At 53.2% G+C, this 21,414-nt stretch overlaps 1 protein-coding gene across 3 annotated transcripts; it reads right to left on the reverse strand.

The window, feature by feature from the left end:
- Positions 1 to 1,607: 1,607 nt before the first annotated feature.
- Positions 1,608 to 21,254, reverse strand: IPO13 (importin 13). Of its 3 annotated transcripts, none has more exons than XM_081492583.1 (20): positions 20,555 to 21,254; positions 18,042 to 18,778; positions 12,611 to 12,751; positions 12,379 to 12,520; positions 12,121 to 12,287; positions 11,791 to 11,911; positions 11,558 to 11,705; positions 10,956 to 11,137; positions 10,846 to 10,872; positions 10,537 to 10,671; positions 10,222 to 10,365; positions 8,843 to 8,923; positions 8,181 to 8,318; positions 7,921 to 8,017; positions 5,014 to 5,066; positions 2,731 to 2,797; positions 2,582 to 2,640; positions 2,339 to 2,428; positions 1,869 to 2,050; positions 1,608 to 1,777 (listed from the first exon to the last, which is right to left on the reverse strand). In XM_081492583.1, the coding sequence occupies exons 1-20, from the start codon at positions 20,636 to 20,638 to the stop codon at positions 1,681 to 1,683; spliced, it is 2,892 nt and encodes a 963-aa protein (XP_081348709.1). In that variant the 5' UTR covers positions 20,639 to 21,254; the 3' UTR covers positions 1,608 to 1,680. The 3 variants fall into 3 exon arrangements, 2 of the variants coding, with proteins under 2 accessions (XP_081348709.1, XP_081348708.1); XM_081492582.1 differs by having other exon boundaries at positions 8,181 to 8,340; positions 8,811 to 8,923; XR_014054453.1 differs by lacking the exon at positions 5,014 to 5,066 and having other exon boundaries at positions 2,731 to 2,827; positions 7,896 to 8,017.
- Positions 21,255 to 21,414: the final 160 nt, after the last annotated feature.

Consider the following 21,414-nt stretch of genomic DNA (forward strand, 5'->3'; position numbering starts at 1 on the left):
CTACGTAACTACTTAAGTTATTCAACGTCTTTATGACTTGTTTCCTCAGAAGGGGGTTGTAATAATAGTACTTTTAATAGGATTGCAAGGGCAAATTAGTTTAGATATAAAACTTCATAAAGTGGTCCTCTGCATAGCACATGTACTGAAATCATCCACTATTATCCTCACAGCAGTCTGTCGATTAGGCAAACATTGAGTACTTTTTGTTCACCAGGGGCTTACGTTCTGAGTTTAGTCTTTGGAGTAAGAGCTGTCCCATATTAACGATGATGAAACTGGTTCAAAGAGGCAAACTGCCTAATAAGACACAGCAAGTCAGTGACACAATCAGTATCAAACCCAGGTCTGATTTCAGAAACTGTTCTTTACATCCCTCATTCTTCCCGGTTATATATATATTTGGTCATGACCAGGAGGAAGAAGACACCTGGGTGTCATGTTATAGAAGAAAAGGACAAAATGTGAAACATCTCCACGTACCCCAGGAGAAATGAAAAAATCAAAAGGTGTGAATGGGGTGGAGGAGGGTAAGGCAAAGAGGACAGAGAAACTTCAGGGAATGACATGAAAGGGAGGCTGATGCTGGCTGGTGGGAAAAGACTGAATGAGGATGAAGAATGTAGGACACAGAACTTGCACAGAGATTGGGAAAACAGGAGCAAGACTGAGACAAACATGGGAGTAACCAGTTCTCCTATCACATCCAAGGAGACTCATGGCTCAAGCCTGGGAGTGAGGAAAACCCCAGTCCTGCTCTTGCAATCTTACTGAGAAGGCTGGGGTGCCTGAGAGGCAGCAGGCTGAGACAGAAAGGGAGAGAACCCTGGTAAGGGACCAGAGCAACAGCGGGCCAGGAGCTGTCCTTGGTCCTGACCAAGCCCTGCCCATCATGTCTGGTACCACTGGTGGGGAGCTATGGGTTTGCAGACAACACTAGGGCTTGCCTTCCTCTTTCTCTGGAGGCCACCATGCCTCCTCCCCCACATACTCAGCCCTGCTTTCCATACCTCTCTTGAACCAAGTATAAGCTTGGGTGCCTCCACCCACACAAGAAACCCACCTTGGAATTCAAAGCCGCTCTCCATTTCTTCCCTCCCAAATGAGCCCAGCCTCACTTCACTTCCAGCCCAAGGCCCCAAGTCCTTTACCTAGGAAACCTCCCACTGCCCTCAGAAATGAAACTTCCTCCATGCAGCCTTCCTCACTGGTTCCATTCTCCCAGTTTAGTGAGTAGTATGGTTGCTATGGACTAGATCAGCCTTTGTTCAGACAGAACAAGGCATGGCACAATTAGTGGTCTAGTATTCAGCACCGTTGGTTAAATAAGTGTATGCATGCATAAACACTGGGACTAATTTAATTTGGGGGGCAGGTTGCTGACACTACTGCAGTCACCACCTACCCTAAGGGCAAGGGCAGTATTTGGATGGCTCCAGTCTAGGCAGCTTGGCTGTAGCAGTGCCCCTTTCACTCTAAAAGCTAGAGGTTGGCTCCATCATGCCCTACCAAGGCCTGGCTCCAGGCATCCTCCCATCCTTCCCCCAGGTTGTCTGAGGTCACCCAGTTAGGTGGTGGTGGCAGTGGAAAGGAAGCAGAGACAGCAGTGCCGTGAGGGTTCAAGTTTACTCTTTGGGGATAAGGAGGGGTGAGGAGGTGTGGGTGGGACGGGGGCGCCCCTCAGTAGTCAGCTGTGTAATCTGTGCCATGCAGCCCCCGGCACAGCAGTGTGAATTCTTTCACCATCTCCTTCACCCGCCTCTTGTTTACTCGCTCGCTGAAGGAGAGAAGGGAGAGCAAGTTAGCACCATCCACCATGGCCTCCGCCTCCCCGCGACCCAAGCCCAGGCCCTGCCAGCTCTGCTCACCGAAGGATCTGTTGGCTGAAGGTGTCCTTCTGTTCGGGGCTGAGGCGGGCGGAGGGAAAGCCAGGTGCCTGAAGCGCCTCCTTGATCCACACACTCAGGAGGCTGAAGCAGTGTTTGTTCAGAGCAAATAGGATGTCGGCAAAGCAGTCCATGAGGCTGCGGGAGGCCTGGCCCCCAATGGCCTGAGGGAGACGGGTTCTCAGCACACCAGGGCCTTGTCCCATTTGCAGCAAGAGAGCCTAGCCACACCACCCACTCCCGGACAGTTCCTCAGCCACAGTGCACATGACGAGTGAATGCTACTTGACACGATAGCTGATCCTCACAGCAACCTAACAACTTCCAGCCATTTACTTGATGAAGAGACAGAGCTTAGGGAACGAAGGTGCAAGCTTCCCAGGAGGGCAGCTGCCTCAGCAGTGAGGGCCACCCCGTCCCCAAACCCCCCTCCCCCACCCGCTGCGTCTCACCTCCAGCACTGCTATGAGCAGCATACGGCCATCCTCCTGTACCACCTTTCCCACAGGTTCTACTTCCCCACACCGAGGCAGCAGCTCTGTCTACAGAGGATGGAGAGGCCCGTCAGCCCCCACTCTCTCCCCGTCTCCCTGGAGACAAGGCCTGCACACCACACCCCTACCCCACAGAGTCCTGGGCAGGGTGGGCTGGGTATAAGGATGGTGGGGGGGCTTGGCGGTCAGCACAGGACTCACAAAGAAACCACAGGAGGCCTTGACAGTAGGTGCTTCGGGGAACTTGAGGGCCAGCACAGCTGTGAGAGAGGCAGAGGCGGATCAGATGGGGCTCAGGGATCCTCCCGAGGGGGCCCCAGGCCCACCTGTCCACCTGGCACCCCACTTACCACACTGGAACACAGCTTTGACATCCAGTCGTTCACATAGGAACAAATCTGGCTTCCGCTTCAGAGCCTGCAGGAGGTGGAGCTGGTAAGCCCAGCCCTAGTCGACTCTTAAGAAACATCCTCCCACTCACCTGCCACCCAGGCCCCAACCTCACACACCACAGGTGAAGGCTGCCAAAACCAGCCACCCAGCCATCTTTGGGGAACGAGACCACTCCAGAGTTCAGAATGTCAGGAGGGGAGCAGCCAAGGGATGCCATGTACATGTATGTGTACATGAACGCACATGTGCATGAGAGAGGTTGGGAGTCATAATGCCACAGCTTGGGCCCCAGTCACCCCCGAGCGAACACATCACCCCACCCCACCCCCCACCACCAGGGCCAGACCTCCTGCAGGCTCCAGGTTGCCAGCAGTGACTTCACTTTGATTCACAGAGGCAGTTGAGGCCCCCTTGATTTGTTAATAGGGCAGAGATGGCAGCTGGACAGGGAGCCCAGTTCACAGCCCCCCTCCTATGTCCTGCCTGCATTCCTCAGACACTCTCCAGCTTAGGAAGAGGAAAGGCAGGGCGGGAGCCTGGGAGCCACGGCCCCACCTCTCACCCAAGACAGCCTGTGTCCGGGACCTCATCCATACCCAGCCCAGGAGCCAGGGCTGCCATGTCAGGGGAAGTAGATGGAGTACAGGGGCTGAGAGCTCACCCCAAGTGGTACCAAGGCACGACTGGCACATCCTCAGGTCATAGGAGATGCTCTGCCCAGCTCCCACAGTCATCAAGCACTGCTGTCCCCCAGCAGCCCCCCAATGCATTCCACATCAACCCCTAACCCTCCAGCCTTCATATACCTTCCACTCCCTCATTTTCACTCAAGCACAAACAGCCCCACATGCCCCCTCACTTAAAATGCCCTACTTACCCTCTATCACACCTCAATCACATCCCTTATATACACCACTCTCCCCATTTGCAACACACTCTTACTACACATTCACATCCCACCCCCAACCCTGTATCCCCAAACCATGTCCACACACCCATGCCCTCATCCTACCCAATTCTCCAGCATGTGCACTCTCCCCATGCACACCCACACTCAAATGTTCTCACCCCAAATATACACCCTCACACACATGTCCACCCAGGCCCAGAGCACACTGTCCATTCCCACTCCTCCTACACCCCCTCTACTAGGCTGTAAGTTCCAAGAGGGTAAGAACTGTGTCTGCTTTTGCTCACCATTACATTCTCAGCACCTACCACATGACCAAGCACGTGTAACACACTCAAAAAATATTTGTGGAGTGATTAAACAAAGAAACACATCATGGACCCCAAGCCATAGGAGCCCCCAACTCACAGGAACTCCCTGACACATATACTAACCCCACATTCCCACAGCCCGACACATGTATCTCCCCAAATATACAACCCCTCATACAGACATACCACTACCATATATACTCCTACCCTCCATAACACGCACTCCCACAGCCCAACACACACACCTCCAACATACACTGACACTCAAACTCCATCCATGTCTAACGCACATCAGCACACAACACGCATCAGTGCACAGGCTCACTACAACTACACATTTATTCTGACACTCGGAACAATACACATACTACTTACAGCAGCCACATGATTTCTGTTCCCTGCCCAAACTGGACTCAAAACACACGAGTCAGTTCCAATACACTTAAACGCACACCAAACACATCTCGCAATGGAGCCAGCACCCCACCTCCCAGCAGCAGCAGGACCTGTCCGGCAGCCCAGTGACAGCCCAGCTCTGGGCTCCACTGCAGCACATTCAGCTTGGCCCCTCCCTCGGAGCTCCTCCCAGCCTACCTCTCAAGAGCAGGCTGGGGGCACTGAGGCAAGCAGTTCCCCGCAGGAGCACAGGGACAATGAACCCCAGGCCCTTCAACTCCGGTCCTGCCCCTGAGCTCTTTGGTCACTTCGGGCCCACAGGAGCTGCTGGGCATGGTTACCACCCCCTCCCATGCCCACCCCTCAGGCCAGCCCAGCTCCCTCCCTTCGGGATCAGCCTCTCCCTGGTCTCTGTGGAGGACTGAGCTAGTTGAGGCAAAGGGGCACTAAAGGAGGATGTTGGGTTGTCAACTTCCACGGAAACAGATGAAGAAACTCTATTCAACTGAACAGAAAAAAAAAATTTGTCAACAGAAAGCTAAAAATAGGCTTAAATTGAATTTCAACATAAGAGAAAGAGAAAGAGAGAGAACAGAACGTGAATGAATAAAACTAAAACACACCTGTGCCAGGAGTTGCATAAATGAATCAACAATATCAGGATGATCCCTGGGCCCTAAAATATAATAAAGATGGAACTTAAGAAAAAATTATACAAACAGCAACTCAACCTCATATAGTTATGTGGGACTGAGAGCCTGCAGGGAGACAGCATGGGGGCACATGAGCAGCAGGAAGCAAGATAAAGAAACAAAACATACAAAAACCATGAACTGGGAGAAGCCCAACAGAAAGAGACGGCAAAGTGAAGGACGGTCTGCCCCAGCTCCCTCCCATGGGGCCTTCCACCTACTCCTCACTCCTCCTCAGGTCAGTCCCCAAGGGACCCTGCAGTGCTTGAGGAATGCTGGCCACCATGTAGTTGGAGAAACAGCCCCCACACTCTTGTGGCTTCTGGCATACTGCAGTGGTCCTACACTGCTTCCGATCACATACCTCCCCATTACTCATCATCAAGAGGAGGGCAGGGCTGGTGGGAGACTGGTCCTTGGTACTGCCATGGGAGGCCTAGCTGAAAGCCCTTCCTGGGCATCATGGTCTGAGTAGGTGTCCACTCCCTTCCTTGCCCTTAAGGCTCTTGGTCTAGCCAAAGAAAGGAATCTACAGGGTTCTCTTAATCCAGAAGACTCCTTCTTGGGTTCGGCAGTGCCTGATATGCTGTGGGGCTGTCCAGCCAAAGGCCCAGGGGAAGGAGCTGCATGATGAGGCAAAAATGAGAGCCCCGCCCACAACGCCCCTCCGCATGGACACAGACTCAGCAGAGAGGCAGGCTCAGGGCTGATGACCCCCTCCCACCATCTGGACGCACGAAGAAAGAGGGAGACCAGTCAGTGTGTCACCCCATGGTGCAGTGGGAGGGCAGAGCCCGAGGAAGGTATGGCAAGACTGGGACAGCGAAGCAGGTGAAGGGGGGCATCTTGTCCTGTAAGACAACCAACAAGCCCAACAAGTAGGATGTTGGGATGTTGGACACTATCCTGCCTCCAGTTCTGATGACCCCTTCAGCAAGGACAAGGCATGGCCTGGAGCTCCTGCCTGGCTGCTCCACTCTCAGGAGGAGACACTGTGGGAACCCCTGCCTGTGATACCACTAAGCAGCTGTGTGATCTTGTGCAAGCCATCCACGTTCAGTTTCCCCGACTCTCAAGTCGATAATAATCTCTTCCCTACTTCCTTCAGGCTGTGAGGAGCCCTTGATAAAGCTTGTCCCTTCCACATCTGCCCCCTAAGTTACTCAAGTCCTGTAAAGTAAGGCCCAACGTACCCAAGCCTGGGGTCCCTGTAGATGGCAGGTTTGAGGTTCAGCAGCCGCCCTGCTAGAGGTGGGCTGGACAGTGAGGAAGAAAGGCTCCAAGAACAAGGAGACCTTGCCTCCTTTCTTCAACAGTGTCTGGTGTCTGCTCTCTGCTGGCCTTGTTCTGAGGGATGCAGAAGGAAGAGACCCAAGCCTGCCCTTGAGGAGCTCAGTCCAGGGAGGGAGATAGTCATGGAAGCTGCTTACTGAGTGTGATCAATGCTGTATCAGCAGCACGTGCCCATGCAGTTCTGGCACAAGGTCAGAAGCACCCAGCTCTGCCTCAGAGAAGCTTCCGAGGACTGATGCAGGGGTAAGGCATGGAGGAGAGAGAGCTCACCCAGTGAAGGGCACAGGGCAATCCAGGCAGAGGAGCAGGGCACAGAGATCAAAAGGGACATGATGGGGGAAATATCAGGGTGGCTGAACTGCCGGAGCCATTCAGGAATGACCGTTGAGAAGTATGCAGGTCTATGGCACGTGGTGGGGGGCAGTGGGACCATAACCTGAGGGTGATAGGGAGCAATGGAAGGGCTTTAAGCCAGGGAGGGAAAGTGCTCAGATTTATGTCTTATAAAAAATATTACAGCTGCAGGGTGCAGAACAGGCTGGAGAAGGGCAGATGCCAGGGAAACCAGTCAGAAGATTGCTGAGGTGATCCAGATGGAGCAGTGGCCATGGAGGGTGGGGAGAGGTGAGGCTGAAGAGGACCACATCTGGTTTCTGGCTCAGATTTCTCCCCACTCTGGAAACAACCCATGGTCCACCAGAGCAGAGGTCAGCGTCAGGGGACCAAATACTGAGGGCAGAAGCAGAGAGCACTCTGGCTCCAGCTTAGACTCCTGGTGAGCCTCAAGCCTGTGAGTGTGACTCTAGGCAAAACACAGCAGGCTGACGGAACAACGCTGTTTCTTCTCCAAGTGAGAAGCCTGGGTTAGGCAGCAGGGGAAGCCTGGAGCCCCCTACTCCCAACTTCTCTCAGGCAGAGGGCTGTAGTGACTAGGGGGCTGGGATCACAGCCAAAGGCTTCTGGCCTAGAAAGGAATGAGTCTCAATGGAGGGAAAGGAACCAGCACTCTGTGAGTACATCATGTGCAAAATCCCCAAGCCAAGGGCCCGAAAGATGCTACTTTAATTCCTATTAACAATCCTAGCAAGTATCTGACATCCCCATTTCACAGATATGGAAACAAAGGCTCTGAAAAGGTATGTGACTTGCCCAAGGTCACACAACTAGTTGGTGGTGATGAGCTTAGAATCTAGGTCTAGCTGACTTTGAAGCCCATGTTCTTGCCACCTTTCATTCTATCCCAAAGGAAATGGAGCCAGCCTGGTGTTCCAGGTCCCTCAGAGCTTCCAGCCCCACCTTCCCCACATCCGGACTGGCCCTGAGCCCAGGAGAAGACATCATTCACTCTCTTGTCCACTTCCACCTAAGATGTCAACTATCTGTAAGGTGACAACTGTGCTGTACTTGATCCCGTTACTTTCCCATCAAAACCCATGTGCAACTCAGGGGAGAGAGGAGAACAGAGTGGGCAGCTGTGGCTCCCCAGTCAGGGAAGCAGAGGCAGTGGCAGTGGCGGCAGCAGCAGAGACCCTGGTCAGGACCTACCTTGCTGGAAGAGGGTGAGTGTGACGGAGGTGACGAGCAGGAAGAGGGCCTCGATGGGGGGAAAGTGGGCAGGCTCATGAGCAAAGATGTGGACCAGCTGCAACAAAGCAGGGAATGCTAGTCAGCGGAGGCCCTGGCCCACCAGGACAGGCCAGCGTCCCTGGAATGCAGGCGAGGACTCCTGCCAGAGCAACCATCCACCCTACTCCACCCACCCGCCCAATCCCTGGGTCAGATCTCTGTCTGGGATGAAAGCCCACCTGTCGAGTGAGGTCAAGAGCGGAGGCCTGGGGGATGGTGCTGTACATCCGCCCCAGCATCTCACACAGCTGTGGCACCATGGGGGCAAAGTCATCCAGCAGTGTCTTAACGGACTTCTCAAAGATAGCGCATACCGCCTGGGAAGAAAGCAAAGGGGGCCTGAGCAGCAGGTCACCATTGGCTGCAACAGAACGGAGGCCCTGCAAAGAGGAGGCCTAAAAAGGGGCCCTTACCCACCAGCCCTGCCTGGCTCTGTGAACCCTGGAAGGCAGGCAAGTCTGACCCTCACCCTGGAAGGCAAGAGGCTGAAAGGCCCTTCTCAGAGGGGCGGAGGATGGAACTCTTTAACTTAACTCCTGCTCCTTACATCTCCACCACGGCCTCTCAGGGAGCAACAATAGTGAGAAACTCCTGCACTGGATGGGACCAAGGCAGGTGTCGGATGCTAAAATGGATTCCTGACTGTCACTCAGCCTCAGCATCACAGCCTCGGGTGGAGCACTTCTTGTGACACCAGGAAGTTTCTTCCCAGAGATTCTGAGTGTCTATGGGGTAGGATTCATCTCCTTCACTTCCTCCAGATCATAGCAAGCTGAGGTGGTGGAAGCTCCATCTCTGAGCAGTGTCACCATAGGGGCTGATGGCAAGTGTCAGCACTCACCTCTACCACCTGGGCATCATTCAGCCATTTGCTCAGCACCTTCTGGATAAGCTGGAAGACCTGCTGCAATACCACCACCACCTGAAGACACAGGAGGAAGTGAGGGGCCCCCACTGCCACGCTCACCCACCCGAGAAGGACTACTTGGTAGTTGGAGGTAGGCCAGTTGCAAACCTGTGACCCCAGACTGCACGCTGAAGAATTGGTACACAGGACCCCGGGGAAGGAGTGCTTTGCTGAACCCCCATGAATCAAAGATACCTTGAATTCTAGGGATCATCTTAGAGGAAGCCTCAAACGGCAAGCTTCTGAGACTATTAAAACTTTGTAATCTTTTTAAAAAGTAACTCTGTTATCTACTTCTGCTCAGTAAAAGCATTTTAGTGCCAAAGGCCTATGGACCAGCCCCTGAAGAAGCAGAGATGCTGTCTCACCCAGATAGGCTTAGGGTAGAGAGCCCCAAGGGATGCGTAGATACGGGCAGCTCATGGTGGAGCAGAGCAGCCAGAGGTCCTGGGAGGTGAGGGAAGGAGGGATGATGACTACCATAGAAGAAGGAGGGGTTCTTTGGGAGGACAGTGGCTTTTTGGTCTGGAGCCAAAAGGGTGACTGACACTGGGGTGGAGAGTTGAGCAGAGGGACCAGGATACTGTGGCTACCTTTTCTCCAGGAGAAAACACTGGAGGGGTACTTGGAACAATGACTAAAGCAGTCCCTCACATCTGTACAGAGTTGTACAGTATGCAAAGTACTTTTAATTAAGACTATACCTGCTGTTCAGCATAGTTCTATAAGATGAGCATCAGATATCTTGATGTTCATAGTTTTGAATGGGCAGCTGAGGCTTGTCCCAGACTAAACAGCTCATAAGTAGTCACCCCAACGTCCTGTGCCAAGCTTACCACAGTACTTGTCACAATGCTTTGTGACAATCGGTTTACATGTATTTCCTCTAGACCAAAAGCCACTCAAAGGCAAGAACTATTACATGTGGCGTATGTAAGCATCCTTAGCACCTGTAGAGGATGGTGAATGCTGAAGTAGAAGGCCCCATAGAGCTGGGGGTTAAACAGGGTATCATAATTACATCACTTAGGATGTATAATGTCAGTGTCCCCCATGGGGAGAAGGAAACACTGTAACACCACCCCAGTTAGGCTAGGAACAAAGACATCACCCACAGGACTGAGTGAGACAATGACATCACTCCCTACAGAGAAGGGGGCAATGGGAGGGTCATTCACAGGGTCAAAGGACCAAATGCATCATGCCCCATGGGACCAGGGAAACAATGACAATATTACCCATAGAGTTCAAGGGTGACTATGACATTCCCACAGGGTTGGGGGGGGGGCGGTGGCAATGACAACATCACCCACGGGGTTAGGTCCCTGTGGCACTGGCAGCTTCCGGAGCTCAGGGCCTTCATGATCATCCTCATGATGACTGACGTCCAGTGTGGTGAAGAGGTTGGAGAGAAGCCCCAAGATGTGGACAATGGCCAGCTTGTTGGAAGGATTAGGCTATGGGGAGAAGGGAACCAAGCTCTGGATCTCCCAGCCCTGACTGCCAGCTCCAGCCCACCCCTCAGCAGCTAAGCCACAGCCCACACAAAGGGCAGCCCCAGAGACCCACTGCTGCTTGCGGCCACATACAACACACACGCACACACGCACGCGCAACAGTTCACTCACTATCTCTTCTGCCAGCTTCTCCAGCTGCTGGATATATGGTGAGATGAGCGAGTGCAGGTTTTTAAGGATCTCCTCCACTTGCAAGGCTGACAGCAGGAAGCCCAGTGCCTGCATCAGCCACATGCACTGGCTCGTCTGTGGGGCAGAACATGGAGGGTCAGTCCCAGACACACCTGGTTGTGGGTGGGAAGAATGAACCTCTTGGGGAAGGTTCCAGGAACAGAGCATAAGGCACAAAGGCAGAAGACGGGATTTCTTCAGATCCCCCAATACCTCAGAGCCGAGCCCCCTAGAAACTTATGAACTCACCTTATGGATCTGTTTCATCAGCACATCCTAGGGATAAAGAGAAGGAATGTGGTGTCAGTGCAGGGCAGACTGTGCCCTGAGGCCCAGCTGCACCCAGGGCCCTGGGATACCTGGGAGACAGCCACGATGTTGGCAGCATAGGGCGGCAGGTCGTACTTGCACTCTCGGCAGATCTTCTTGAGGGTGGACACAGAAGAGATAGAGAGCTCGGGATTGCCTAAGGCATGCAGCACAAGGGGTAGAACGCTGTTGATCATGACGGGGTGGTCAGCCAGCCACTCAGACAGAGCTCCTGGGGGAAGAAGAGAAGACATCTAAGGCAGGCCAGGCTGGCTGTGTGCCAGGTCCCTGCAAGGCAGGCAGATCTCCTGGCAGGGTGGAGCTGCAGCCCCTCAACAGAGAGAGCGCTGTGTGTTCAGAGCATGGAATTGGCAAATACACACATACGGGCTCAAACATGACCTTACAGCTGATAAGTGGGGAGGAGTTACTCGGTAGAGGCCCAGCGCCACTGCAATGAACTAGCCTCACTGAACTGCAGCTCAGCGCACTGTAGCAAGGATCCCTAGACATGCCAGGACAGTCAACTGGTTGCAGTTTCTGATTGTGTGTGTGGGCACTTATGTCTCCCATTGGATAGGACCCAGCAGGTGGGCTGGGGATGTATGCTATGGCTCTGGGGATGTGCTCATGGGTGTGGGCCAGTTCTCACCAATGGTGAACATAACAGTGTCTGCCAGCTGCACGTTGCTGATGCTGATCCGTGGGATGAGGCCAATGAGCCCAGGCACCACATCGGAGTAGTTGACATCGATGGTCTCTGCGATGGATTGGAAGCCATAGAGCAGGGCCTCTGTGTGCTAGGAAAAGAGGATGCCACTGGCTTGGCTGAGGAGAGGATGTGACAGATTTGGGAGGGCTGAGGGAATCAGGCTGGGGAGGTACCTGCCAGGAGTAGGGTTCCTCTGAGCTGGTAAGCAAACGGCCCAGCTTGTCATAGAGGTTGCTAAGGAGCTCGGCTCCCAGCATCTCATAGACATACATGAGCGTGTCTGAGATGTCCACCCTAAGAAGCAGATGAAAGCCTTATACAATGCCTGGATGACTCCCCCAAGCACAGGAGCCCACCCCAATTCCCTCACAGCCCTGCCAAAGTGCCTAGAGAACAGAGAAGGGAGGCCAAGGATTCAGGGAGCCTGACCTTGGGCCCCTCCCCTCACTGCCTTCATTATCTCAGGACTCCCTTTAGAGCTAGGATTAGCCTGCTACCATCACCTGTAAATTCGGAACTGCTCCTTCTCATCTGAGGACCAGAATCCATATTCTTCATCAGAAGGGAACTGGGCCTTATGCAGAAGCACATCCACCAGCTGGAAGTAGACTGGCCGGTACACCTGCTGGTACACAGCCTGTTTCTCTGCCTCAAAGGACAGAATGTCATCCTGAGAGAACCAGGGAGGAGAGTTAGCCACAGATGCCATGATCCCCCTTCTTCCATCATGGCCCAGGGCCACTGAAGGTCACGTGACACACCTGCAGTGTGTACCAGAAGGTGAGGGTCAGGGAGCTGGTGGTCTCATTGACAGGGAAGTGGCCAGGAATGCCCGTACAGAACATGATCATGTTGACGAGGGCCAGGAAGCTCTGCCAGTGCTCCACTTGGTCCAGCAAGGCCCTGGGAGGGAGAAGACATGGGGAGGTCCTTCCACCTCCCTTACTTCTTCGAGGGTCCTGCTATCCCACCTGCAGTTGCCCCTCTTCTCACCGGGAGTGGTTCTCGCCCAGAGCCACAGCAATGCGACAGATGCCGTGGGAGGTCTCCATGTCCCCATTCTGTACTGCCTGTCGCAGCTGATCCTGCAGTCCCAGAACCAGTGGGATGAGTTTTAGGAGTGTGTTCACGTACCTGGAGGCAGAGGGTAAGGAGACGCATCAAAACTGCCTGCCCATCCCCCACCAGCTTTGGGAGAAAGGCACAATCTCTCTGTGTCCATCAAAGCCCCCCTTTCCACATCAAACCCAAAGCAAGAAAGAGGTCAGGGGCTAGGCCTATGTGGCAGGTTTGACGTTGCCCAATTTGAGAATAACTTTAGGTCAGAGACTTCCAGGAGAACTCTGGAAAGGATATACAAAAAGGTAAGTGTGGCTGGACCTGTGTCCTCCAGTTGGGACTTAGAGTTGATGCCTGAATGTCTTAATACTTTTAGGGAGTTAGGATGAGGTGAATGTGTTTTGCATGTGGGGAGGACAAATAAATTTTGGGGGGCCAGAGAATAAGACAGCCATGGATTGAATTATGTTTCCCCAAAAAAGATGTGTTGAAGCCCTAACCTTAGTAGCTCAGAATGTGACCTGATTTGGAAATAGGGGCACCGCAGATTAGATCGCAGAGTAGGGGGTGGCCCTAATACAGTATGACTGATGTTCTTAAAAGAAGACATTCATGTGAAGACAGAGACCTACAGGGAGGATGACATGTGACAACAAAGGGAGAGGCTGGAATTATGCAGCAAGCCGAGAGAACACCAAAGATTGCCAGCAAAGCACCAGAAGCTGGGAGGCAGCAAGGAAGGGTGCTCCTACAGGTTTCAGAGGGAGCTGAGACCTTGATTTCAGACCTCCAGGCTCCACAACTGTGAGACAATAAATCTCTGTCGCATGTGCCAGGGTGTGGTACCTCATCATGGCAGCTGTAGGAAACTAATACCATCAGTATCAGGGGAGATTGAATGAGGATAGGAGACAGAAGAGGTAACACATGCTGAAGAGTCATGTTAAAGACTTCAGGAGACAGCAACAGCTCCTGAGAGCATCAACCCCCACCCTCCACTCCACCCCCTGCCACCAAATCCTAACTCCTAAGGAGTCTCTTGGCAATAAGGGAGGGAATGAACTCAGAGGGAACTCAGAGACAAAACAGGGATAGGAGGATGGCTAAGAGTCAAGAGCAACTCTCCCTGGTGGAAATACTTACTGAGACCTGGAGGAGAGGATGGATGGGGACAATAATAAATTTAACAGCAGGCCAGAAAGTGTTAAGTTCAATGTTAGGCATATTGAATCAGAGGTACCCAGGGAAATAGGCTGGTAGAAGTATCCAGAGAGAACTGGATATAAAAACCTGAAGCCCAGTGGAGAGGTTAGAGCAAGAGACACAGATTTTGGAATCATCAGCAAGCAGCTATGGGAATAGATGGAAAGGGACCAAGAATTAAGTGTCAAATGGGAGGAAGGCATGGCAACCCACTCCAGTATTCTTGCCTGGAGAATCCCATGGACAGAGGAGCCTGGTGGGCTATGGTCCATAGGGTCGCAAAGAGTCAGACACGACTGAAGTGACTTGGCATGCATGCATGCATAAGTGCTGAATGAGAAAAGAGGGTCTGAGCCAGAGCACTGCAGCACAGTGATCCCTAAGGAAGGAGCAGAGGAAGCAAAGTATACGAAGGAGACTGACAGAAGGCTAGCTCCATCCCCAGCTGCCTGCTCTGTGGAGACGAGACTAAGCAGAGGAAGTGATACTCTCAGGGGGGGATCCCTCTACTGCCAATCATAGTGTCACCATAGCAATCTATGGAGGGGAGGTGGTACTGAAGATCCAGAAGGAATTCTATCTGGACTTGCCCCAAGCAGCTTGCTAGGAGATAGCCCTAGCAAGGTAACCTTAGGCAAAGGATGAGAAGGACAAGAGGCAACCAGTCCGGGATGCTGGCCTCCACATCCCAGTTCTGGCAGGACAAGACATTCATACCAGATTACCCGCAGCCGAGAGACAGCTCCAGAGGGTGTGGCCTGGAGACAGCAGGGATGGATTGTCTCATGGCCCTGACACAGGCTGCACCACAAGACAATGGGCACCTTCAGGCCAGACTCTGGCACAATGAGTAGGGGCAGGGCCAAGGCCATGGCCCGTGAGCTGCCCAGTAGCTGAGATGGCAGCAGGAGGTAGTGACCTACCCCCACAGCATCCTCACTGAATTCCAAGTTTCCCTCACATCTTCAAAATTCATGTACACAGTAGGTAATCAAAGTTCTTAATTTGTCTCATCTCTGCCTCGTAACAGGATAAATCAAGGACAATATAGCCCAGTAGAGCTCAGAGCATTACTCAAGGTCACAGAGCAAACAGTGACAAATTCCAGGTTAAGACAGTCCTGTGCACAGCTATAGATTTGCTTCTGTTTCAGGGCCCAACCTGAATTTCCTCAAAGGATCTATGCAGATCTCAGCACATATCTCAAATTCTAACTGACGCGAGCACCCATGAGCCTGTCTAATTCATCTTTTTTCCCTTCTCCAGCCCCCCAGCAAAAAGGTTTCCCAGGATTAAACACAAATCTCAGGAAAAAATTTTTTTCAAAGGAGGGAGAGCCAGGCAAACAGCAGCAGCTGTGGATGGGGTGGGAAAATGGTGACTTGAGTGCAAGCTCAGCCAAGGAGAGAGCCAACGTCAGGACACCTGGGGAGTGGCTGGATGACCCAGAAGTCAAAGCCACTAAAGGTGACTTTCTCAAGCCAAAGTTAGGAAATGGACTAGACAGAGCAAGGCCCAAACACTGACTCCAGGCAGGATGCCGTCCACCCATAGGAGAAACTCTTGCATAGATTTCCTACCACCCGGACACCTGTGCCTGAGACTTGTGAGCAAACAGAATGCACCTGAGGACTCGAGGCTTCTAGGTTTTGGGGAGGGAGATAGAGAGGATGTCTTTAAAACACCACAGCTGAACCTGGGTTCAAAAGGCCTGGCTCCTGTTGGTCAGCTTGAGCTGTCGGGGCAGAGCTGCTGGGACTCCTTGGCTGCCACTCACACTGAGCTCAGCCCAGACCTGCAATTAGAGCTCTGGGAGCAGAGCTGAGAAAACGGGGAGAGTTGCTAAGCAACCGAGGGGGCTGCAGCCAATGGGCGTTCAGGAGGCTATAGGTTCCCTTACTGGTTCCTTGCTTGCTCATTCGTTCAGAGGAGCAGAGGCATCAATTACCTGCCAAAGCTCTCGAGACTGGCTAGGCGGGTAAACCTGGGTGTATCCAAGGACACCTCACATCACCCACTCACTGGCCCTGCCAATTCCCCTTAGCCACCAATTGTCTGAGCCTAGCCAGCCAAGAAAGGCCTTGACCTAGGACTTGGTACCCACCTTAAGCTGGAAAAGCTGAAAAGCCATGGGAAAGGGCTCATACTAACTGCCAAAGCAATCATGATACCAAATACTAGTAACCGCCATTAATGCGATGTCAAGGAACCATGCTAAAGCTCTCACAAACATTCTCTCATTGAATCTTCATACCAAAATATTCCCAGAATACCAGGGTCAGGCCCTGGGTACACTATTCTATTTAAACTCTGTATAATGATCCATTTTACTGATAACAGAAACTGAGGCTTAAAAGTGGTTTATCCAAAGTCTCAGATCTAGGAAGTGAATCATTTGGGATTCAAACTCAAACATGACTAATGCCAAGGCTAGAGCCATCAACCACTTCCCCAGGCCATCCCTTTCAATGGTATTTCCCCCTCTGGCTCTGTTGAGCATTCTCAAAGCCTTTTCTCTGAAAAGCAAATTATCAGGCTTCTAGGCTTGCACCAGCCAATCCAAGTTATACCAAAAATCTCATCACATCATTTTCTCTTGTTACATCCTCTTCAGCACAAAGACCAAAATCTTAAACCTGGTCAACAAGGTCTTGATGATCTGGGTCTAGATCTCCTACCACTGGCCCTTACACTTTGCTATTTAATCATACTCACTCACAAGGCTCTCTCACACCCTTTCCTTGCTTGGGCTCGTCTGTCGGTCTGAAACATCCTCCCCATATCCATCACCTCCATCTGGCTAACTCTTACACAGCCTTCAAAGCACAGCTCAGTTGGCACCTCCTCTGAGAAGCCCTTCATATCCTCACACTGGGTTAAATGCCTCCTCTCAGTTCTGACAGCCACCTGCTCCCTCCATTAGAGCACTCATCACATAGGCTGTACTTGCCCATCCATGTGTCTCCTGGATTCTGAGCTCTTGACTTGCAGAAATCAACCCATCCATCTTTAGGCTCCCTGTGGTCAGCCTACAACCCACACATAAACAGATTCTCAAGCAACATTTCCTGAGGAAACATCTCATTACACTCACCTTGTTTTGGATCCTTGAGCGTATGGTGGTGCTGCCCACCACAAGCCTTTGCACCTGCTGTATCTCCCAAAGCCTGGAATACTCCCTCCCATTCCACCCTCTCCCATCCCTGACCCTTACCAAGTAGGTAACTCCTACTTTTCCTCTGTTTAAAAAATAATGAATGCTACAAGTGCTGCCAGGCACAATGTGACAAAATAAAATGACAGAGAGCCTGTCCTCACACTGCTGAGAGACTAATGGGGAGACATACATTAATTTATAATGAAACTGTGTTACAGGCTAAGAAGGAAAAACGCTGGGAGTGCTGAGATAAAATAATAGAGAAGACCAAACTAAGTCTTAAAAATCATGAGGACTTTCCCAAGCAAGTGAAGTTTCAGATCAGGCAACGATGATATGACAAGTACCTATGATGGTTTGGAGGCTGGAAGGAGCCTGGGACACTCAAGAAACTGAAAATTTGTGTGAGAGTAAAGAAAGGAAGTAGCATGGCTCGAGACGAGGCTGGGGATGCCATGCTGTGCTTCGCCCTCGTGAATCGCATTGAGAATTTTGCACTTTACCCTATGAGCAGTGTGGAGCCACTGGGGATTTCTGAGCAGAAAGGAAAGATTAGACCCTCATTTTTAAAAAGATTCTCTGGGTGCTGGGTAGGCAATGAAAGGTACAAGTGTGAAAACCAGGGGACTGGTGAGGAAGCCCCTCAGTAATCTGGGGAGAGAGCTGAGGACATCTCACACTAGGGTAGGGGCCGTGGAAATGGAAAAGATATGCAGCATCGTCAGGAGCAGAGCAGCCAGGACTTGGTGACTGACTGAGAGAACGAGAAGGGACAGTCAAATATTTTCATTGAATAATTTGTTGGATGGTTTGTTGTCTAACGTCCGTCTCCCTCTCTGAACCACAAGGACATGGACCATGTCTTGTTTGGTTCCTTGCTGTATATTCAGCATAGGGCCAGGCATGTAGTAGGTACTCAATTAGTGTTTACTGAACAGATGGATGGATGGATGTGTGGCTGGCCAAGCAGGCTGTCCATCTCCAGGAAGGTTGGGACCGGCTCACCTCTGGGCATCAGGCTGTGAGATGGCATTGACAATGGCCTCCACACTGCTGTCAAAGAGCTCTGAGTCCTGCAGAGCAGCGAAGGCAGCCTGAATGAGCGCCTCGCAGTCTTGCAGCGGTACCTCCAGCTGCACCCAGCTGGAAAAGCACTTGAGCACCTTCTGACGCACACAGCTGGGTGAGCTGGGCTGCTGCAGCAGCTGCTCCAGCAGCGGGAAGACAGCCCCACACTCCACTGCCAGGCTCGTCCGCACAAGGCTTTTGCGATACTGGGGCAGGCGGCTGGTCTGGAACTCCTCGGGCAGCACTGTCAGCAGCTCCAGCAGGGCCAGGCAGCGGCCCTGGCTATCCACCGGTGAGTCCTCGGCCTGGAACAGCCGTACCATATCTGCCACAGCACATGGCCAAGCGTCGGGCATCATGCTGAGAGCCAGCGAGGCCAGCGCCACGCACAGCCGAGTCAGCACAATCTTGGAGCCACTGGCAAAGCGGGTGATCTGGGTGAAGAGCTGTGCCTTTAGGCTCTCATACTGGTCAGTAGGGATGTCACTCCAGTAGCGAGAGATCTTGATGTGTAGGGCGCTGGCCCCAAAGTACTGGATCTCAGGCACCTTGTCCGGCTGCAGGAGCTGCCAGCTGAAGTGCCAGGCCTGTGGGGACACCTGGGCCTGCATCAGCCACTTTTGAGCCAGGTTCTTGTTCTCAATGTTGGGGTCATAGTAGAGCTGGTGCAGCGCCTGCAGGACAGCACAAGACTGAGCAGGTGCTGGCCACTCTGGATCCTGCCAGAGCCCAGAACATAGGCCATGACTTGGTCCTGCAAAACTGTCCTCTCTTTCTGACCAGGGGGCTGAGTGGGAAGGGAGAGCTCAGGCTCAGCGGTGCTTCATGGACCTGGGATCCGGCCGGTATCTTGAGAGCCTGAACTTGCCCACACTCCACCATAGCCTCTTCTCTTTATAGCAAAACCTTAGGGGTTGGGAGCGTGAACTTCTGCAGGAAAGCAGCAAAAGAGGAGGCCAAGTTCCCCAAAAGAAAAGTACCTGAGGTACAGGGCAAGGCCCAGGTGGAAGGAGCGGCTCCATAAGGAAGAAGCTAAGCCTGAGAAGAGCATGGAACAGCCTGAGCCACCCCCCGCCTCCAACCCTCCCAGGCACAGCTGCTCTCATCTACTCCAACAGCTCCATTTAGTTCCCCCAGGATCATCCCTAGGTCACTCCAGATGCTGGCACCAAAGCCATTGTGAAATCTGAGCAGGACTAAGACTTTGCCAGGCAGCCCTAGGGCACAGACAAACTGGAAGGGAGGGTGAGAACACTCCTCAGAGAGCACACAAGAGGGTCCAAAAAGCTGGTCCAGAGAAGTCTTGGCCTGCAGCCCTGGCAAATGCCTAGCCTGGAGCTCTCAACTAGCTAAATCCCCAGGGTCCCAATTCCATTAGGACTTCACACAGTAGGAAAACAGTGGTTTATTTCCCTGGAGGCACATGGAACAGTGTGCCACCATGCCAACACTGCCCAGCTCCAAGTGGTGGATGAGTGAGGCCAGGACTCTCACCCCCTAAGCAGGCTCCATCCAAGTAGTTTGAGACCTATCTGTACCCCTGACAGCCAGTTACGGCCACTGTCCCTTGTCTGGACCCTTGGGATGCTGAGGCAGGCAGAGAACAGAAGCAGAAAGATGCATCTTTACCACTGGGTATGGTAAACAGGGCTCAAGAATAACAAATGAGTATCTGCAACCATTCCGTTTTCCACCACGGTAGCCCCGTCTCCCCCACCCATCCCAGGGTGGAAAGCATGTCTACATTCCCAGCCTCAGGGGGCAGAACCCAGCAAAGAAATAGAGAAGCAGTTTGAAAAAGACAGACTGAGCAGTGGGGGAGCCTGAGAGTGCCATGGCAGGAAGCCATGTGGGCAGGTGAGTAGGGAAGGACCCTGAAGCTGCCAGCAGGACCAGACCCCTTGGATCCAGCACAAAACCAAGGGGCCAGCCCTACTTCCGCCTGCCCGGGAGTGGTCTGGCCTCTATCCAATAACCGAAGGACCCTTCTCCAAGGAAGAGTGAAAACACAACCCAGGTTGTTTTAGTTTCAGATTATTTTCTGAGCCCCTGCTCCACAAAACAGGGCCAGGATGGCTCAGCATCACTCTGGTTTCTGGGGATTGAGCTGCAGGTCTCCCCCGTTCCTGGCTTCTTACTGCATTGCTCATGCATTTCCCATGGAGCTGGAGAGTAGCCAGTCTTGCTGGGGGGGTCTAAACCATCAGCACCCTGGAGGGACCATCCCAAGACCCTAGAGTGTCCACAGAGCACCCGTGTCTATGGAAGGCCAAAAATAGCCTAAGACACCATTGCATTGCTGTTGGCTGGCCCTGAGAGACAGCAAATGCCAGGTGCTCTGGAGGCAACATCCCAACGGGCACCCAGCCCAGGCCTGGGCCCTGGCATTAGTGTCAGTCCCCAGAACTTCTGCTCTGTCACGGGAGTGCCCCTCCCCAGGGCCCTCATACCTTCTCCACGTTCTCCACCGTGAAGTCCAAGGCTGGTGCTGCTCCAGCCCCTGCAGCCCCCGGCTGCTCCTCCCGCCGCTCCATCTTTGCTCCCTCCCCAGCAGGGAGGTGGACTGTGACCTGTCTCCTGCCCCAGCCTCTTGGCTGCTGGACCCCTGCTAGACTCCGGCTTGGGTACCCAGGAAGTGGTGGGGTGACAGGGGTCCCAGGGCAAGCATGGCTGCCAAGGCCGCCCCACCTCAGTTGAGAGTGGGGGGCTAGCCAGAGGCCAAAAGGGGTGCTCTTAGGAGGAGACCCACTGAGGGGAACTCCTAGGAGAAAGCCGTCAGTGAGGAGTTTGCAGGCGGGGGTCCTGATGGTAGATCAGGGTTCTGTCCCCAGAATCTATAAGGAGGGAGTCATAGGGAAGGGAGGCCTGGGGAAAACCAAGGGGTCACAGGGTCGATGGCCTGTACCACAACACCCTAGTCTGAGTGAGCTCGCGGGTTCTAGGAGGAGGTCACGGGAGTGGGAGGTTACGGGGGAGAGAGCCCTTCGCCGGTTACGGAAGCGTCCAAAGAAGCGCAGGGGTACAGCTTCGCAAGTCTCGGGCGAAGAGTCCGTGGAGTTAAGGGGCTGTGGCAGGTCCCCTCGGCTCGGCCAGGCCCGCGCTCTTCTCACCCTCCGTCTCTGGCCCTGCTACCGTCGCTGCCTCCGCCCCAGTGACTGACAGGCGAGCCGGCCCGGCCGGGACGGGGCGGGGACCTCAGCGAGGCACGGGCTGCCCCGAGCGCCTGTCCGCGGCACCGCCGACTCAGAAGCCGTCCCCCACCAGGACCCGCGCTTGCCCTGGCCCTCCCGGCCGGCACAGCTCCACACGG

The sequence above is a fragment of the Giraffa tippelskirchi genome, chromosome 5 (genome assembly GCF_054371585.1).
Source record: "Giraffa tippelskirchi isolate mGirTip1 chromosome 5, T2T-mGirTip1v1.2.pri, whole genome shotgun sequence".
Lineage (NCBI taxonomy): Eukaryota > Metazoa > Chordata > Mammalia > Artiodactyla > Giraffidae > Giraffa > Giraffa tippelskirchi.